The sequence below is a fragment of the Molossus molossus genome, unplaced genomic scaffold (genome assembly GCF_014108415.1).
Source record: "Molossus molossus isolate mMolMol1 unplaced genomic scaffold, mMolMol1.p scaffold_m16_p_19, whole genome shotgun sequence".
Lineage (NCBI taxonomy): Eukaryota > Metazoa > Chordata > Mammalia > Chiroptera > Molossidae > Molossus > Molossus molossus.
Genome location: NW_023425354.1, coordinates 42,490,641 through 42,509,295, shown reverse-complemented (window position 1 = coordinate 42,509,295; position 18,655 = coordinate 42,490,641). Strand labels below are relative to the sequence as shown.

General features: G+C 42.7%; 2 protein-coding genes across 4 annotated transcripts in view; one reads left to right on the top strand and one right to left on the bottom strand.

Moving 5' to 3' along the window:
• RPA1 (replication protein A1) overlaps positions 1-1,061 on the bottom strand; it is a 58,462-nt gene extending 57,401 nt beyond the window's left edge. For both annotated transcript variants that reach the window (XM_036269074.1, XM_036269073.1), the window contains exon 1: positions 966-1,061. In XM_036269074.1, coding sequence (XP_036124967.1) covers positions 966-998 — 33 coding nt within the window. In that variant the 5' untranslated portion in view covers positions 999-1,061. The remainder of the gene's footprint in view (positions 1-965) is intronic.
• A 434-nt stretch (positions 1,062-1,495) lies between these two features.
• The window catches only part of SMYD4 (SET and MYND domain containing 4), a 37,916-nt gene continuing 20,756 nt past the window's right edge, over positions 1,496-18,655 (top strand). The window contains exons 1-4 of one of the 2 annotated variants that reach the window (XM_036268506.1): positions 1,496-1,509; positions 2,906-3,051; positions 9,896-10,040; positions 17,463-17,552. In XM_036268506.1, coding sequence (XP_036124399.1) covers positions 2,918-3,051; positions 9,896-10,040; positions 17,463-17,552 — 369 coding nt within the window. In that variant the 5' untranslated portion in view covers positions 1,496-1,509; positions 2,906-2,917. Of the gene's footprint in view, positions 1,510-2,905; positions 3,052-9,895; positions 10,041-17,462; positions 17,553-18,655 lie in introns of those variants that run through there. The other variant, XM_036268507.1, reaches the window with a different exon arrangement.

The following is an 18,655-nucleotide window of genomic DNA, read 5'->3' as shown; positions in this document are numbered from 1 at the left end:
ATTCTCATAACCATTTTGGAAAACAGTTTGGCAATTCCTTATAAAATTAAACATTCAGTTACCATATGATCCAGTAACTGAACTCATAGGTAGGTATTTATTCAAAAGGAATGAAGCCCTGGCTGAGTGGCTCAGTTGGCTAGAATACATCCAGATAGAGAACACCAAAAGGCCCTGATTTAGGAAGACAATGGATTTGCTTTGGGACATGTATTTAAATGCCTTTGACATAGATAGGCAGGTAAATTATAAAGGTTTGTCTTTCATAGTTAAAGGCCTCTGGACAAAGAAATCTGTGAGCAACGGATTGTCTTGGGAGAAGAGGGCCTAGAGCTGAGCCTGGAGTCAGCATCCACAAAGAGGGACCTGCGAAGATGGGGAAAGACAAGACAAGCTAAGCCATAGGAGCCAAAAGAGTGTGGCCAGAAGGAGGCAATGCTGCACGGACTCAAACGCCGATGTGAACTCTCGTAAATTGAAAACTAAAAAGGTCTGTTGTTTTCAGCGACTTGGAGGAACTGTTAATTTCAGCCATAGTTAGTTACTTCTACAGTGAACAAGGGGGTGAACGATTGGAGTGAGTTCAAGGGTTGATAGGAGGTAAGGAAATGAAATCGCTGAAAACAGACAACTCTTGGAGAAGTTTGACTGTGGGTGGGGGAAGGAGAGGAGACACAGTGGCCGTGGGTGGGAGATGGGGCGTGGAAAGCAAGTTTATTTTGTCTTGTACTTTTAAGCAGGAAAACGTAACCATGTTTAAAATATGACGGGAAAAATTCTTTCAAGAAAAGGGTGATGATTCTAGGGAATGACCCAGCGGCCCCCCGCCCCATCCCCGTTATCTCCTCCTCTCGCTCGTTCCCTCCCCATCGCCCCCAGCTCCTTTCCCCCCCTCTCCACTACGCACAGTCCCAAGACCCACAGCCACCCCGGCCCGCCGGCCCAGCCCGCAGGCGCCTCCTCACCGCAATGGCCCCTTCGCTCAGGTGGCCCACCATGGCTCCGCCGCGCCAACTCCCGCGTTTCCGATCCTCGGATGCACGGGACTCACTCCCTGGCTCCGGCGCGCTCTAAAGCAATTGGCCCCAGGAGCTGCGTACGCCACTTCCGCATCCCGACGTGAGCACAGCGCAGGGGCGGGCCTAGGAGCTCAGCAGCCACTGCATTGGCCGAGGCGGGGCGGGCTTCCCACGCGTGCCGCCCGAGCCCAAGTTCGCGGGATGGCTGGGCCCGAAGGCGGGAGTTACGCTGCGGGGCGCGCCGAGGGTGACGCGAACGCTGGTGCGGGCCCTAGGAGACCAGTTCCAGGAGCTTTGCTAGCTGGCTCTTGGGAACTTTCCCGGCTCGGCCTGGTACCCCAGAGCAGAATTAGAGCTGATAATCCTGCTGCTAAATGTAGTAAAAGCAGTAACTGGATCCTGAGCTAAGCGCAGTGGGGGTTTCTGAATGTAAATAAGACCTGGTTCCTGACCTCAGAGGAGAGCGCAGGCTGTCGAGGGAGTTTCCACTGTAAGTAACCCTAACCCAAGGTACACATAGTATGGGCCCCAGGAGAGAGACAAGTGTGCTGGAATTATACAGATGAAAAATCAAGGAAAGCTTCCTGGAGGAGGGGCCATTTGAACTGAGTCTTGAGAGACTTGCAGAAATTTACCCTGTGGACTTCAAGTGAGGGTAGGGATGCCCCTGGAAGAATGAGTAGCCTATGCAAAACCTGGAGAGATGAATAGCCTGGCAAGCTGGAGAGAGCTTTGAGTAGCTCAGGATAGTAGGTTACAGAGTAGGTTTCCTTTGTAAAAGTAATAGTTGAGGATTTGGAAGTAAGCTAAAGGTCAAATAATAAAGGGTTCGTACTGGGCTTTCCTAAATTCTAGGAGGAGTATTGATGAATTTAAGACAGAGGACTGATATCTGTCACAATGTGCAGGATGGATTGAATGGGGACAGAGGACTGAGGGCATGGAGACTAGTTATGAAACTCTGGAAAGACACAAAGATGGTGAGGGCTTGAACTAAAGGGGATTGAAAGAAAACTGAACTATGTAAGAGAGAAATATTTGTTAATTTAGTAGTTGCTGGGAAGAGTGAGAAAGAAAAATCTGGGATGTCCCTTGGGTTTCTGACTTGAGCACCTGGGATAGGTGCAGGTCTAAGAGGAAAGAGGACAGGGGTGATAGCTGTCCAGTCCCCCAGCATGGTGCCTGGAACAGTAAGCTGGCCCTGGTCAGTTTGGCTCAGCAGTTGGAATGTCAGCCCACTGACTGAAGGGTCTCAGGTTTGATTCCTGGTCAAGGGCATGTACCTGGGTTGCAGGTTTAATCCCTGGCCAGGGTCTTGAGGGAGATAACCAATTGATGTGTCTCTGTCACATCTCTCTCTCCCTCCCCCTCCCCCTCTTCCTCTCCCTCTCCTTCCACTCTCTAAAAATCAATGGAAAAATATCCCTGGGTGAGAATTAACAAAAATAAATAAATAAATAAATATTTCTGAATGCAAGTACAGTTGAGTGAATTGATACGAGAGAATACAGACCCTTTTTCAGCGTATAAACAACTATTGTGCCCAGGCTGGTGTGCTCAGTGGTTAGAGTGTCTGCCAAAGCAATGGAAGGGTTACGGGTTCTGTCAGTCAAGGGCTCGTACCTGTGTTGCAGGTTTGATCACTGACCCAGGTCAGGGCAACCAGAGACACAGGATGTTTATCTCTCTCTTTCCTCCCCTCCATCCTCCCTTCCACTCTAAAAACCAGTGGAAAAAAATATCCTCGGATGAGGATTAACAAAAAAAAAAAAGAAGATCACAAGAATTGATTTTGTTGCTTCATGCTTGCTGGCATGAACTCTTGATTTCCTAGAACTGTGCATTTGTAGAAATTTAAATTCCTTATTTTCTTACTCATTTTATAGATCTAAAGTACCATGGATCTGCCTGTGGATGAGTGGAAATCATACGTACTTCAGAAGTGGGCTTTGCTCCCAAAGTCCATTCAGGTCACAATTTGTACAGCAGAGACTTTGAGTGATATCTTTCTTCACTCCTCTTTGCTTCTTCAGTAAGTAAATGGAAGCTTTAACCAGGGAAATTCATCTGAAAAATGTCTCAATTTGTCATTTGCTCTTAAGTTATCTCTTTTTGATCGAAGGATTAAATTTAGATTTTTATATTTTGGAGCATTCATCAGTTTTTGCTACTTCCCATATTTCCCAACCTACTATTATAGAAAAGATAGGGATGCTATTTAGCTTTTTTGGTGTCAGTGTTATGTTTTAATAATCAGTGCCTTGCTGTAGTCATTTAGGCTCTGAACTCTGCCATTTCCCAAAGGTTGTAGTGGAGATTTACTAGCTGCACATAGAAATTTCTAAGTGCTCAAATTTGGAAAGGACCTTAGAGGTTTAACCCCAGTATTTTCCAAACTCTCTTGACTATACTCTTTAGTAAGAAATATTTTACATCACAATGCAGTACACATAGATATATAGAGAAAACTGAAACAAGAGTTTCCCACAACTTCATTCAGTGAATTTTTACTGATTACCTATTTTGAGCTGCAGAATCTCTAAAACTGGTCAAAGATATCAACCCACAGATTCCAGAAGTTTAGCAAATCCCAAACACTATAAACATAAATAAAATCACACCTAGGGGCAGCAGGCTCAAACTGACAAAAACTGCCCTGGCCGGTTTGGCTCAGCGGTTAGAGCGTCGGCCTGCGGTCCTGAGAGACCCGGGTTCGGTTCCCGCTAGGGGCACGTACCTCGGTTGCAGTTTGTCCCCGGCCCTGGTTGGGTCGTGTGGGTGGCAGCCACTCGATGTGTCCCTTTCACGTCGATGTTTCTCTCTCTCACTCTCTCCCTCCCACACTCTATCTAAACAAAGGATGAAAAAGTGTCCTCGGGCGAGGATAATAATAAAAAAAAAGAAAAAAAAAAAAAAAAAAAAAAACTGACAAAAACTAAAAAGAAAAAGGCTATTTTAAAAACAATCAAAGAGCCCTACCCCAGTTTCTCAGTGGTTAGAGCATCGGCCCACGGACCAAAGAGTTGCAGGTTCGATTCCAGCCAAAGGCATAGTACCTCAATTGCAGTTTGTCCCCAGCCTTGGTTGGAGTCATGCAGGAGGCAACCAGTCGATGTGTCTCTCTCACATTGATGTTTCTCTCTCTCTCTTTCCCCCTCCCTCCTTTCCCTCCACTCTTTCTGAAGATAAATGGAAAAAAATATCCTCAGGTGAGGATTAAAAAAAAACACACAATCAAAGAGAAAAGACTTATTACCCATATGGGAGGAAAAATAAGACAATGGCTGATTTTCTTCAATGAAACTACAGAAGCCCAAAGACAATTTAATGGCACATCTAAAGTACTGAAAGAAAAACAAAGCAAAACAAAACTTGCCAATCTAGAACTCTGTACCTAATGAAAATACCTTTCAAAACTGAATGCAAACTAAAACATTTAGAAGTAAGAAATGACAACAGTAGTACAAAGGGTAAGATAGGGAAATCAAGTTGAATTGTTTTGTTGTTATTTTATCCTCACCCAAGGACATTTTTGCATTTATCTTCAGATAGAGCAGGAGGGAGAGAGAAACATCAGTGTCAGAGAGATACATTGACTGGCTGCCACCCACATGGCCCCGTTGGGGCCGGGGACAAACTGCAACCGAAGTACATGCCCTTAGCGGGAACCGTACCCAGGACTCTGGTCCGCGGGCTGATGCTCTAACCGCTGGGCCAAACTGGCCAGGGCATGGAGTTGAATTGTAAGATCGTTGTATTGTTTGGGAAATGGTGAAAGTACTAACTAAAGATAATAAATCAGGAATTCATTTTGTAACCTCTAGGATAACCACAAAAATATATATATATAAATTTATAATGAAGTCAATTCTCCCCCTTTCCCCATGTGTTAAGCAGAATAATACATACCAAGACGTCCATGTCCTAATTTCAGGAATTTGTGACTATGTTAGGTTACATAGTAAAGGGAAATTAAGGTTGCTGATTAGCCAATTTTAAGATAGGGAGAGTGAGTCCAATGTAATCAAAAGAGTCCTTAAAAGTGGAAAAAGAGCCCTGGCCAGTGTGGTTCAGTGGTTAGAGCGTCAGCCTGTGCACCAAAGGGTCATGGGCTCGATTCCTGGTCAAGGACATGTACCTGGGTTGCAGGTTCGATCCCTGGCCTCAGTTGGGGCGCATGTAGGAGGCAACCAATTGGTGTGTCTCTCAGATCAATGTTTCTCTCCTCCACCACTCCCTTCCACTTTCTCTAAAAAAAAAGAAAAGAAAATCAGTAGAAAAAATATCCATGAGTAAGGATTCTTTTTTTTAAAAGTAGAAAAAGGAGGAAAAGAGAAGAGTCAGAGGGAGATGTGACTATAGAAGAATAGTCAGAGAGATGCAACATTGCTGGCTTTAAAGACAGAGAAAGGAAGCCATGAGCCAAAGAATGTAGGAAGCCTCTAGAAACTGGAAAATACAAGGAAATATCTCCTGGAACCTCCAGAAAACCCTACCAACACTTTGATTTTAGCTCACTGAGATCTACGTTAGGCTTCTGCCCTTCCAAATGTAAGGTAAATTTTTGTGTTGTAAGTCACTAATCTTGTGGTAATTTGTTACAGCAGCAACAAAAAACTAATACATTTTCTTTACTTCCCTAATTCAAATTACTATCAGTAGCTAGACCATTACAATAGCTTCCTTGCCTCACTCCAAACTTTTTCTACACCATGACAGGAATCATTTTGCAAAACACTAATCAATGTTATTGATCTCACCTAAAACATTTCAGGAGTTTCTTTTGCTCTTATAATAAAGGCTAAAATTCTTAATATAGAAGCCAGTAAGACATTGCAGTCTGACCACCGCCTGTCTCTCCGGCCTCCTCTTTCACCACAGTCCCCTTTCTGACATATCGGCCTTCTTTCAATTCCTGCTATGCATTATGCTTCTTCATGCCACATGGCATTCACTTCTTACATTACTTCTGCCTGAAATTCTTTTCGTATCTCTTCTCTACTCCACCATGCCTAATTAAGAACTAATTAACTTCTGCTTATCCTTCAGGGTCAGCTAAATCTTTCCTCAGGAAAACCTTCCCTGAATCCCAGCTGGGTTATCTTTTTTTTATATATACATGTACAATACTGCATACCTTTCCTTTTTAGATTTGGGTAATCATTTGATTAACGTCTGTCTTCACTACTAGACTGTAAACTCCATAAGGGCAAGGACCTTGTCAGTGTTTGGTTTGTTTTTCTTTTTTTTATCCTCACCCGAGGATATTTTTCCATTTTTTGTACAGATAGAGTAGGAGGGAGAGAGAGGAAGGGAGAGAAAGAGAGAAACATCGACGTAAAGGGACACATCGAGTGGCTGCCACCCGCACGACCAACCACGGCCAGGGACAAACTGCAACCGAAGTACGTGCCCTTAGCAGGAACCGAACCCGGGTCTCTCCGGACCGCAGGCCGACGCTCTAACCACTGAGCCAAACTGGTCAGGGCTTGGTTTGTTTTTCTTTAGACAAGAGCAGTGCATTGTCAAAAATACAGTTACTCAGCCCTGGCCAGTTTGCTCAGCGGTTAGAGCATCAGCCTTCACACCAGAGAGTCCTGGGTTCAGCTCCCACTAAGGGCACATACCTCAGTTGCAGTTTGTCCCCAGCCCTGGTTGGGGTTGTGTGGGTGGCAGCCAGTCGATATGTCTCTCTCACATCAATGTTTCTCTTCCTCCTTCTCTCCCTCTCACTCTATCTGAAGATAAATGCAAAAATGTCCTCAGGTGAGGATTAAAAAAAAATACGGGTACTCAAATACTGATTGAATGACAGTTTGATAATGTGTATAAAGCACTTAGTTCAGTGAATGGCACACAATGATGCTAAATAGGACATATGAATGAGGGCCTCATCTATATCCAGATACATAAACACATACCTTTCAAGTTCAAGGTGGACATTTTATCTTTGTGCCAACAACAAACACAGTGTCTTTTTAGTTCTTTCCATGCATTCTCATTCATTTATAGATAAATATGCACATATCTTTTTTTATTCTCTGTTAAATTATATTATGTGTTTTGTTCTGTGAGATTTTTTCCCAACATAACGCCTTAATCTTTTTAACAACCACAAAGTATTGCTAGTGTAATATGCCACAATTTACAGTAGTTATTTTTTCCCTGTTGATGGGCAATTAAATGTTTTTCTTTATTCAATTGATTTGAGAGAGAGAGGAAGGGAGAGGGAGAAAGAGAGAAACATTGATTTCAGAGGGAAACATTGATGGGTTGCCTCTTGTACAGTCTGAGACTGAACCTGCAACTTGGGCATGTACCTAAAAATTGGCAACCTTTTGGTGCATAGGGTGATGTTCAACCAACTGAGCCACACCGGCCAGGGTGCCAGTTAGGTTTTTGGTTTTTTGTTGTTTTTTTTATCCTCACCCAAGGATACTTTTCCATTTTTTGTTCAGATAGATTGGGGAGGGAGAAAGAGAGAGAGAGAGAGAGAGAGAGAAGAGAGAAACATCGATGTGAAAGGGACACATCAAGTGGTTGCCACCTGTACGACTCAACCAGGGGCAGGGACAAACTGCAACCGAGGTACATGTCCTTAGCGGGAACCGAACCCGGACCTCCCTGGACCTCAGGCTGACTGACGCTCTACTGCTGAACTAAACCGGCCAGGGCAGGTTTTTGGTTTTTTAAAAATATTTTTATTGATATTTGGAGATTTGAATGAACATTTCTTCAAAGAAGAGATGCAAATGGCCAATAGACATATGAAAAAATCCTCTTAACATCACTAATCATTAGGGAAATGCAAATCAAAATGACAAGAAGATTCCACTTCACATTTATTAGAGTGGCTACTATCAAAAAAAGAAATGTTGTCCAGCTGGTGTGGCTCAGTGGTTGAGCATCAACCCATGCACCAGGAGGTCGCCAGTTTGATTCCCGGTCAGAACACATGCCCAGGTTGTGGGCCCGATGCCCAGTATGGGGCATGCAGGAGGCAGCCAATCAATGTTCCTATCTCTCCCTCTCACTTTCTCTCTCTCTAAAATCAATAAAGGAAAAGAAAAAATTTTTTTTTAATTTACTGATTTGAGAGGGAAAGAGAAAAAGAGAACATAGATTTGTTGTTCCACTTATTTATGTATTCATTGATTGCTTCTTGTATGTGACCTGACTGGGGATGGAACCCGCAACCTTGGCATATCATGATGATGCTATAACTGGCTGAGCTACTCAGCCACGGCCAAGCACACCTTTTTTTCTTTTTTCTTTTTTCTTTATTGCTTTGAGAGAGAGAGAGGAAGGGAGAGGGAGAGAGACATAGAAACATGGATGGGAGAGAATATCGATTGGCTGCCTCCTGCATGCCCCCACTGGGATTTGGGCCCACAACCTGGGCATGTGCCCTGACCAGGAATCAAACCAGCAACCTCTGGTTTGGGTCGATGCTCAACCATTGAGCCACACCTGCTGGGCTGCACATCTTTTTTTTTTCTTTATTGATTTTAGAGAGAGGAAGGGAGAGGGAGAGAAGAGATAGAAACATCAGTGAGAGAGAATATCGATTGGCTGCCTCCTAAATGCTCCCACTGGGGATTGGGCCCACAACCTGGGCATGTGCCCTAACCAGGAATTGAACCGGGGACCTCTTGGTGCATGGGTCAATGTTCAACCACTGAGCTACACCATCCGGACACATACCTTTTGATTTAAGTAAAATCTTTCCTAATTTTTCTTTCTGTGTCATTTATTTTGAGATTTTTTCTGTATTGTACTTAAATATTAATAAAATAATATTTGACATTAGCTTATACATAACAAAGATAAATAATGTTTTGTGAAACAATGTTTTGTGACCCAAGAGTTGCTAAAGATAATTTTTATTTCCCATGTTATTCATATTCTGTTTGCTTCATTGCATTTGTCGTCAAAGAGTAAGGTTATTCTATACTGTTTCTCCTTATTGGACGAAAGGTGTGTTCTCTTTTGCCAGTGTATGTGTATGTTTGTGTATTTATATTAGATCAACCTTATTATTTTTATTATATAGAGCATTTGCATACAGTACTTTTTAGAACTTTTCATGTTGAAATAATTTCAAATTTAATTGTAAAAGCAGTACAGAGATTTGCTGTTTAATATTTAAGGTTACCCAAATGTTAGCATCTCACTACTTTTACTTTATTATTTGTTTGCTTTCCCTCCCTCCCTCTCTCTCTCTTCCTCCCTCCCTCCTTCCTTCCTCTCCTCTGGCAGCCATTCAACTCAGGTGTTTTCAACAGTGTAAGTGGAGGATATGCCTTGGCGCAAAGACTGTATTATGCTATTTTCTACACCCAAGCTTCTATGTGATGTATTATCTGAGGAATGGTTCATTGGTTCATAATTATGAGATAAAGAATAAAAAATTACCCCTCCATCCTCTAAATAGAAATTCTAGTCAGAGACCACAAGGTCCCCACCCCCTGCCATTCCCATCACATTACATAATAGAATCTCATGTGTCCCAATGATTTTCAGACCATTGGTTTCAAGTGTAATGGTTAAGAACTTTCCTTGAGACCTGGCCAGTTTGGCTCAGCAGTTAGAGCACTGGCTCAGGGACCAAAGGGTCTCGGGTTCAATTCCCAGTCAAGGGCATGTACCTTGGTTGCAGGTTTGACCCCTAGTCAAGGTAGCAACCAATCAATGTGCCTCTCTCACATTGTTGTTTATCTCTCTCTCTCTCTCCCTCCCTTCCACTCTATCTTAAAAAATCAATAGAAAAATATTCACCAGTGATGATTAAAAAAAGAGAGAGAGAGAGAAAGAGAGCTTTCCTTGAAATAACAAATGTATGCTTTTTTGTTTGTTTCTTTTCTTTCTCCATAAAGACCTGAGGATGAGATGTTTTTAAAAAGGCTTTCTAGAGGTTATTCTGTGGCAAAGGACCCTAGCGCTCCCCTTTTCTACAGAGAAGAAGGAAACAAAAAATTTCAGGAGAAAGATTACATGGGAGCCACAGTGCTGTACTCTAAGGTAAGATACTCCTGCCCGAGTCAGTGTGGCTCAGTGGTTGGAGGGTCAGCCCGCGCACTGAAGGGTTTTGGGTTTGATTTCCGGTAAAGAGCATGTTTGATCCCAGGCCCCTGTCGGGCACAACCAATCATTTATCTCATGTGGATGTTTCTCCCTCTCCCTCTCCCTCTCCCTCTCCCTCTCCCTCTCCCTCTCCCTCTCTCTTCCTCTCCCTCCCTTCTACTCTCTCAAAAAAATCAATGGAAAAAATATCCTTGGGTGAGGATTAAAAAAATAATAATAAGCCCTGGCCGGTTTGGCTCAGCGGTTAGAGCATTGGCCTGCGGTCTGGAGAGACCTGGGTTCGGTTCCCACTAAGGGCACGTACCTCGGTTGCAGTTTGTCCCCGGCCCTGGTTGGGTTGTGTGGGTGGCAGCCACTCGGTGTGTCCCTTTCACATCGATGTCTCTCTCTCTCTCTCTCTCCCTCTCTTTCCCTCCCACTCTATCTGACCAAAGGGTGGAAAAATGTCCTCAGGTGAGGAAAAAAATAAAAAAATAAAAAATAAATAATAATAATAAAGTAAGGTAACACGCTCCCAGCTCAGTGGGAGGGGCTATTTCAACAATTTAACAATGCATATTTCTGCAAAAGATAGAGCCTTAATGCCGAATTGTGTAGCGAGTGGTAGCTTTGTCTATTATTTGTGGATTTGGAAAAGAAAACTGACAATTCTGCTGCTGACTATGTTCTGAAACAAAGGGTAGTTTATATTACGTGTCCTGAATTCCATAATTCTTCAGACACCTTGTAGCAATAGTCTTGGACCCCTTACCCTACCTTGTTCATGTCTATGAGCTTTCATTAAATTGTCATCTTTGTCTAAATGACTGATGAGGCTACTGTTTAACAGTCCCAATTTAGAGAGCAGCTAGACTTTTTATTAGCCACAGTGTTAGCTACAACCAATATGACTTAGATGAAGTTGGAAAGGAAAATAAGCTCAATTGCCACAGCCCAGTTGAACTCCATTTTGTTTTTGTTTGTTCTTTTTTTTTTTTTGGTGGTACGTGCCCCTAGTGGGAACCAAACCCAGGACTCTCTGGTCCGCAGGCCAACACTCAACCACTGAGCCAAATTGGCCAGGGCTGAACTCCACTTGGAAGCTTATCAACAAATATTTAAAATTATGCTAACCATCAATGATCTAGATTTTTTTTTTATCCTCACCCGAGGACATTTTTCCATTTTTGTTCAGATAGAGTGGGAGGGAGAAAAGAAGAGAGAGAGAGAGAGAAACATCGACGTGAAAGGGACACATTGAGTGGCTGCCTCCCGCACAATCCCAACCGGGGCCGAGTACAAACTGCAACCGAGGTACATGCCCTTAGCAGGAACCAAACCCGGGTCTCTCTGGACTGCAGGCTGATGCTCTGACCGCTGTACCAAACCGGCCAGGGTAATGATCTAGATTTTAAGGATGGATATTGGCTTTTATAAACCTAATATTGCTCTTGTTCACTCTCAGTAGGAACTGGAACAAAATCCCTGAGACACTTCCTTCCATAACTTTTAAAACCATTTTTTCTTTTATTAATTTTTGAGAGAGAGGAAGGGAGAGGAAGAGAGAGAGAGAAACATTGATGAGAGAGAACATCGATAGGCCGCCTCCTGCTTGTCCCCCACTGGGGGTCTGGCCCACCACCTGGCCATGTGCCCTGACTAGGAATCGAACCAGCGACCTCTTGGTGCATGGGTCGACACTCAACCTCTGAGCCACACCGGCTGGGCTCTTCCATAACTTTTTAAAGATCAATATAGATTTAAAGCAAGATGTATTACTCCCTTGCACCAGGTCTATGATCTTGTATATTAAAAGAATGAGTATAAATTTGAAGGTACCCCTACTGTGAATCTTTAGCAGGCCTATGCTTAAAGTTTGGAATTATTTTTCCAAAAACTATCAGACGTATAGCAGCGGCTTCTATAATTGATAAAAAGCCCTGCTTTATAATGTTATAACAGAGTGCCCTGGCTGGTTTGGCTCAGCGGTTAGAACGTAGGTCTGCGGACCAGAGAGGCCTGGGTTTGGTTCCTGCTAAGGGCATGTACCTCGGTTGCAGTTTGTCCCCAGCCCTGATTGGGGTTGTGTGGGAGGCAACCAGTCGATGTGTCTCTCTTACATCAATGTTTCTCTCTCTTTCTCCCTCCTGCTCTATCTGCTAAAAAAAAACAAAACAAAAACAAACAAAAAAACTCTAATGTTATAACAGTATTTAACTGAATAATGTGTTAGTGATTGCTGAAGAATTAAAATCTATTAGATGTAATGATCTACTGATAAATGGCTTAGTTCTTCTTCAAAGCTAATCTCTTCCACTTTATGTGTGTGCAGCATAAATATGATTCCATGGGAAGCTGTTCAGAAACACAAGTAAAATAAAAAGTAAACTCAGACAAAAAATTAAGATTTGCTCTGGATGTGGGAGGAGATGAGCCTGCCTATCTCATGAAGCTAGTATTTTGGTGATTATGGTACTTTGCAATTTTTTTAAAGCGATTTTCTTTCTTTTTTATAATAATATTTGTTGTTTTTGTCTGCTTGCAAGTGCAATATATGTTTACTTGGGAAATATAGAGAAGCATAAAGAATAAAAAGAAATCCCCTAACCAATGATAGACACTGTTAACATTTTTACTTATATCCATCCAGCCACTTTTTCCTCTGAAAATATGTTTTTCTTTTATAAAATTGGCATAATGCTGTACTTACTGTTTTGTAACCTGCTTTTTTCCCTCAACAATTTATTGTGACCATTTTCTCGTGTTATTAAATTTTCCACTAGAACATGATTTTTTATGGCTGGCTTAGTGTTCCATTACAGAGAACTATACTTGATTTAACATCTGATGTTGGCAGATTGTTTGGTATCATAAAGCTGCATGGAGCATCTTTCTATGTAAATATTTGTACACATCTGCTTATTTCCTCAGGATTAAATTCCTAGAAGAGCAATGGCTGGGTCAATTGAGTGAATGTTTTTCAGGCCTTTGGTACTTGATGCCAAATTGTTCTCCAGGAAAGAACTAGTTAACATCCCTTCAAGCAGAGTGTGGGAATGTTCATATCTCTATATCCTAAGCAATACTGGTTATTATGGTTTTATTACTATTATTTTATATATTTATTTTGGAATAAGAAATGTGTGTATGTAGTTAGAATTTAAAAAGTACAAGATTATAGCCCGACTGGTATGGCTCAGTGGCTGAGCATCGAGCCATGCACCAAGAGGTCACCGGTTAAATTCCCAGTCAGGGCACATGCCCAGGTTGTGGGCCCAATCCCCAGTAGGGACCATGCAGGAGGCGGCCAACTGATGTTCTCTCTCATTGATGTTTCTATCTCTCTCTCCTTCTCCCTTTCTCTCTAAAAATCAATAAAGAAAAAAACATTTTTTTAAGTACAAGATTATACAGTGTAGTCTACTGCCTCTGTCCCCTAGCCACCTTGTTTCCCATACCCAGAAGATACAGTATTAAATGTATCTTTCTAGAGGTACATCAGCATCTATAAGTAAATACAGATAATCTCCCACTCCTACACACACACACACACACACACACTTTTATTATTGATTTTAAAGGGGGGGAGAGAGAGAAACATGGATTTATTGTTCCACTTATTTATTCATTCACTGCTTTTTTTTTTAAATATGCTTTTATTGATTTTTTCGAGAGAAAGGGAGGGAGAGATAGAAACATCAATGTGAGAAACACCAATTGGCTGCCTCCTGCACTCCCCCTACTAGGGATCGAGCCCACAACCTGGGCTTGTGCCCTGACCAGTAATTGAACCAGGACCTCTCAGTCGATGGGACGATGCTCAATTCATTGAGCCATAGGGGCTGGCACTGATTGCTTCTTGTATGTGCCCTGACTGGGGACTTAACTGGCAACCTTGGCATATGGAGATGATGCTCTCTCTAACTAAATGAGCTACTTGGCCAGGGCCACACTCTTTTTTCTCTTTTTTCAAGGTCTGGTGTTACATCTGATTTGCATCACCATTACACTGATGTAATATTTAAATAATTACACCTTTTTTAAAAAAAATAACATTCTATATACACTCTTTAGCACTTCACTTTTATCACTTGATATTTTAAGATTGCCCAGCCATTGTGTCTCAGTGAACTGAGCATCTTCCCATGGACTGAGAGGTATTGGTTGATTCCCAGTCAGGGCACATGCTCAGGTTGTGGGCTCAATCCCCAGCAGAGGGTGTGCTGGAGGCGGCCAATAGATGTTTCTCTCTTACATCGATGTTTCTATCTCTCTCTCCCTTCCTCTCCCTCTAAAAAAATCAATAAAAACATATTTTAAAAATAATAATAATTTGGCCTGGCCGGTTTGGCTCAGTAGTTAGAGCATCTGCCCACAGACCAAAGAGTCTCGGGCTTGATTCTGGTCAAGGGCATGTACCTTGGTTATAGTTCATCCCGTCCTGGTCGAGGTTGTGCAGGAAGCAACCAGTCAATGTTTCTCTCACACTGATGTTTCTCTATCTCTCTCCCTCCCTGTATCTGAAGATAAATAGAAAAATGTCCTCGAGTAAGGATTAAAAGATAAATAAAAGAATAAAAATTTTAAAAAATAATAATAAATTTCTTTCTTTTGGTTAATTCTCACCTGAGGATATTTTTCCATTGATTTTTATTTTTTTTATTTTTTTTTTTATTTATTTTTTTTTATCCTCACCCGAGGACATTTTTCCATTTTTTGTACAGATAGAGTGGGAGGGAGAGAGAGGAAGAGAGAGAGAGAAACATCGACGTGAAAGGGACACATTGAGTGGCTGCCACCCGCACAACCAACCAGGGCCGGGGACAAACTGCGACCGAGGTACATGCCCTTAGCGGGAACCGAACCCGGGTCTCTCCAGACCGCAGGCCGATGCTCTAACCGCTGAGCCAAACCGGCCAGGGCTCCATTGATTTTTAGATAGAGAGGAAGGGACAGAGGGAGAGGGAGAGGGAGAGAGAGAGAGGAACATTGATGTAAGAGACACATCGATTGGTTGCCTCTCGCATGGCCCCTGCTGGGACTGGGGATAGAACCTGCAGCCCAGGTATGTAGCCTTGACTGGGAATCAAACTCGTGACCCTTTAGTCCGTGCACTGTTACTCTACCGCTAAGCCAAACCGGCCAGAGTGATAATAAATTTCTTTACAGCAAAAAACAATAAAAGCAATATCAAAAGACAACATTGAACTGGAAAAAAATATCTGCAACTCATATTATAGACAAAAGGCCCATTTCTTTTTCTTTTTTAAATTTTTTTTTAATCCTCATCTGAGGACATTTTTGCATTTGTCTTCAGATAGAGCAGGAGGGAGGAAGAGAGAGAGAAACATCTACGCAAGAGAGACACATCGACTGGGACTGGTTGCCACCCACACGACCCCAACCGGGGCCAGGACAGACTGCAACCGAGGTACATGCCCTTAGTGGGAACTGAACCCAGGACTCTCTGGTCGGGGGGCCAGTGCTCCAACAGCTTAGCCAAACCAGCCAAGGCCCATTTCTTTACTTTATGAACAGTTCCTCCAGATCAATAAGATGACAACCAATAATTCAATTGGAAAATCAGCAAATGGCCTGGCCAGTTTGGCTCAGAGGTTAGAGTGTCGGCTTGCGGTCCAGAGAGACCCAAGTTCGGTTCGCGCTAAGGGCACATACCTCAGTTGTAGTTTGTCCCTGGCCCTGGTTGGTCGTGCGGGTGGCAGCCACTCAATGTGTCCATTTCACGTCGATGTTTCACTCTCTCCCTTCCACTCTATCTGAATAAAAAATGGAAAAATGGCCCTGGCCAGTTTGGTTCAGCGGTTAGAGCATCAGCCTGTGGTCCAGAGAGACCCGGGTTTAGTTCCCGCTAAGGGCACGTACCTTGGTTGCAGTTTGTCCCCGGCCCTGGTTGGTCGTGCGGGTGGCAGCCACTCGATGTGTCCCTTTCACGTCGATGTTTCTCTCTCTCTCTCTCTTTCTCTCTCTCCCTCCCGCTCTATCTGAACAAAAAATGGAAAAACGTCCTCTGGTGAGGATAAAAAAAAAAAGAAAAGAAAACCAGCAAATGTTATAAACAGTTCTAATGGGAAATATAAATGGCTCTTAAACATATGAAAAAATGTTCAACCTCATTCTGAATCAGCAAAATACAAATGAAAACTTTACTGGGAATTCTGTTTTTTTTACCGATCAGTTTGGCAAAGAAAAGTAAAACTGACAGCAAACTGAGGTTGTAAAGGACTGGGATAACGAGTATCTCACACGTTGCTAGTGGGAGGGTGAATTGGTCCCATGACTGTAGGGGGCAGTTTTACTACATATATCCACTGATCCAGCAATTTCTCTTCTAGGAATTTATCCTACAGATATAATCATTTATTCTACAGATATATGCAAAATAACATACATGCAAAGTTTCTCACCACAGAATTGTGTTAGACTATTTCCTTTTTTGTTTGTTTGTTTTTTTGTTAATCCTCACCCAAGGATATTTTTCCATTGTTTGTTTGTTTGTTTGTTTCTTTTTTCTAGGTGGAGTGGAAGGTGGTGGGGGGAGAGAGAGGAAAAAAACATCAATTTGAGAGAGACACATCAATTGGTTGCCTCCCTCACGACCCCAACTGGGGTCTGGGATCCTGCCACCTACATGCCCTTAACCGGAAGTTGAACCCTCGACCCTTCGGTCCTTGGCCGACTGCTGAGCCAGACGGGCCAGGGCATGTTAGGCTACTTCTATAGTTTCTTCTAGTGTTCTCATAGTTTCATTTTTCACATTAAGATTTTAATTCATTTGGAATTTATCCTAACGAAAGTTTTATCATATATAGAGAACCAATTTTATTTTTTATTTTTCCTCCATAGCTGCCTATTTTTCCCAATACTTGTATTGAATAATCGCCATCTTTTCTCCAGTGATTAGAAATGCCACTTTTGTGATTATTATCAATTCTTGATGGTAGAGAAAAGGCAGCCCTTCTCTGCTTTCATTTTCATATACTTGGCTACCTATATATGAATTACCCGTTTCCTTCCCATATATCATTAGTGTTTCTTCTTTTGTGAATTTCTTTTTGTGCCACTCACCCTTTGTTATGTGGAGGATTGTGCTTCTTGGTTTTTGTTTACCTTTAGTGTTGTTTGTGGCTGAAGAAGCTGTGTCTGATGCTGTTGTCTTCAAAGTGCTTTGAGTATTTATTTCTTCCCTTGCTCTTCATAGCTTTGCTGTAAGGTAGTTAAAAATGAAGCTGAAGCAGGTGAAGCACCAAGAAATCCAGTAAATTCCCTAATTTCATACAGTAGTAGAGCCCCTGTTATCTGAAAAAGACTAGAAAGATGCTAGCCTCCAGTAATACCTTTAACTGGTTCATTGTTTTGCAGGGAGTGTCACATTCAAGGCCAAACACTGAGGACATTGCATTGTGTTATGCCAATCGCTCTGCAGCCCTCTTCCACCTGGGTCAGTATGAAGTGAGTATCAGGGTGCCTGGTATGATTGCAGAGGATCTGGAAGAGGTTAGCTGGAGGACTAGACCTTCATCTCGGCTTCTACCTTAGCACACTAAAACTGAGCCATGCTGCACACGGTTTAATTGGAAGCAAATTGATTCCTCCCTAATGTGTCTTTCTCCTGATTCATTTTATCTATCAGAGGTAATGATGTGGGGTAGCGCTGGTTGATAAGAGATCATGACACATTCCACAGGGCATTGTATGTCCAGTGGGTCAGCAGTTCCCAGCGTCGAGATCACCTGTGAGATAAGTTGCTAATAATCCCTCAGGTTCCAAGTGTTTGCAAACTATTTGTTTGTTTGGTTTTTTTGTTCATCTTCATCGAGGGTATTTTTTCATTGATTTTTAGATAGAGGAGGAGGGAGGGTGGTAGAGAGGGAAAGAAACATCCATGGGAGAGAGACACATCAATTGGTTGCCTCCCATAGGACCCCGGCCAGGGCAGGGATTAAACCTACAACCCAGATACGTGCCCCTGACCAGGAATTGAACCCAAGACCCTTCAGTCATTGGACTGATGCTGTAACCATTCAGTCAAATTGGCCAGGGCACTTGCTTGTTTGATTGATTGATTTATTTATTTATTTATTTATTTATTTATTTATTTATTTATTTATTTTGGTATGTGTCCCTAGCGGGAACCGAACCCAAGACTCTTGGTCTGCAGGCTGACGCTCCAAGCTTGTTTGTTTGTTTTTGTTTTGTTTTGTTTTTTGTTTTTTGTTTTGTTTTTTAAATCCTCACCCGAGGACATTTTTGCATTTTTTGTTCAGACAGAGCGGGAGGGAGAGAGAGGAAGAGAGAGAGAGAGAAACCTCGATGTGAAGAGAACACATCGAGTGGCTGCCACCCGCACGACCAACCAGGGCCGGGGACAAACTGCAACCGAGGTACATGCCCTTAGCGGGAACCGAACCCGGGTCTCTCTGTACCGCAGGCCGACGCTCTAACCGCTGAGCCAAACCGGCCAGGGCTTGTTTGTTTTTTTAAAGTGAGTACAGCATGTTCAAGGTGACCCCTGCAATGACACAAGTCACCTTTAACATGCCTTTTGTGTGGGA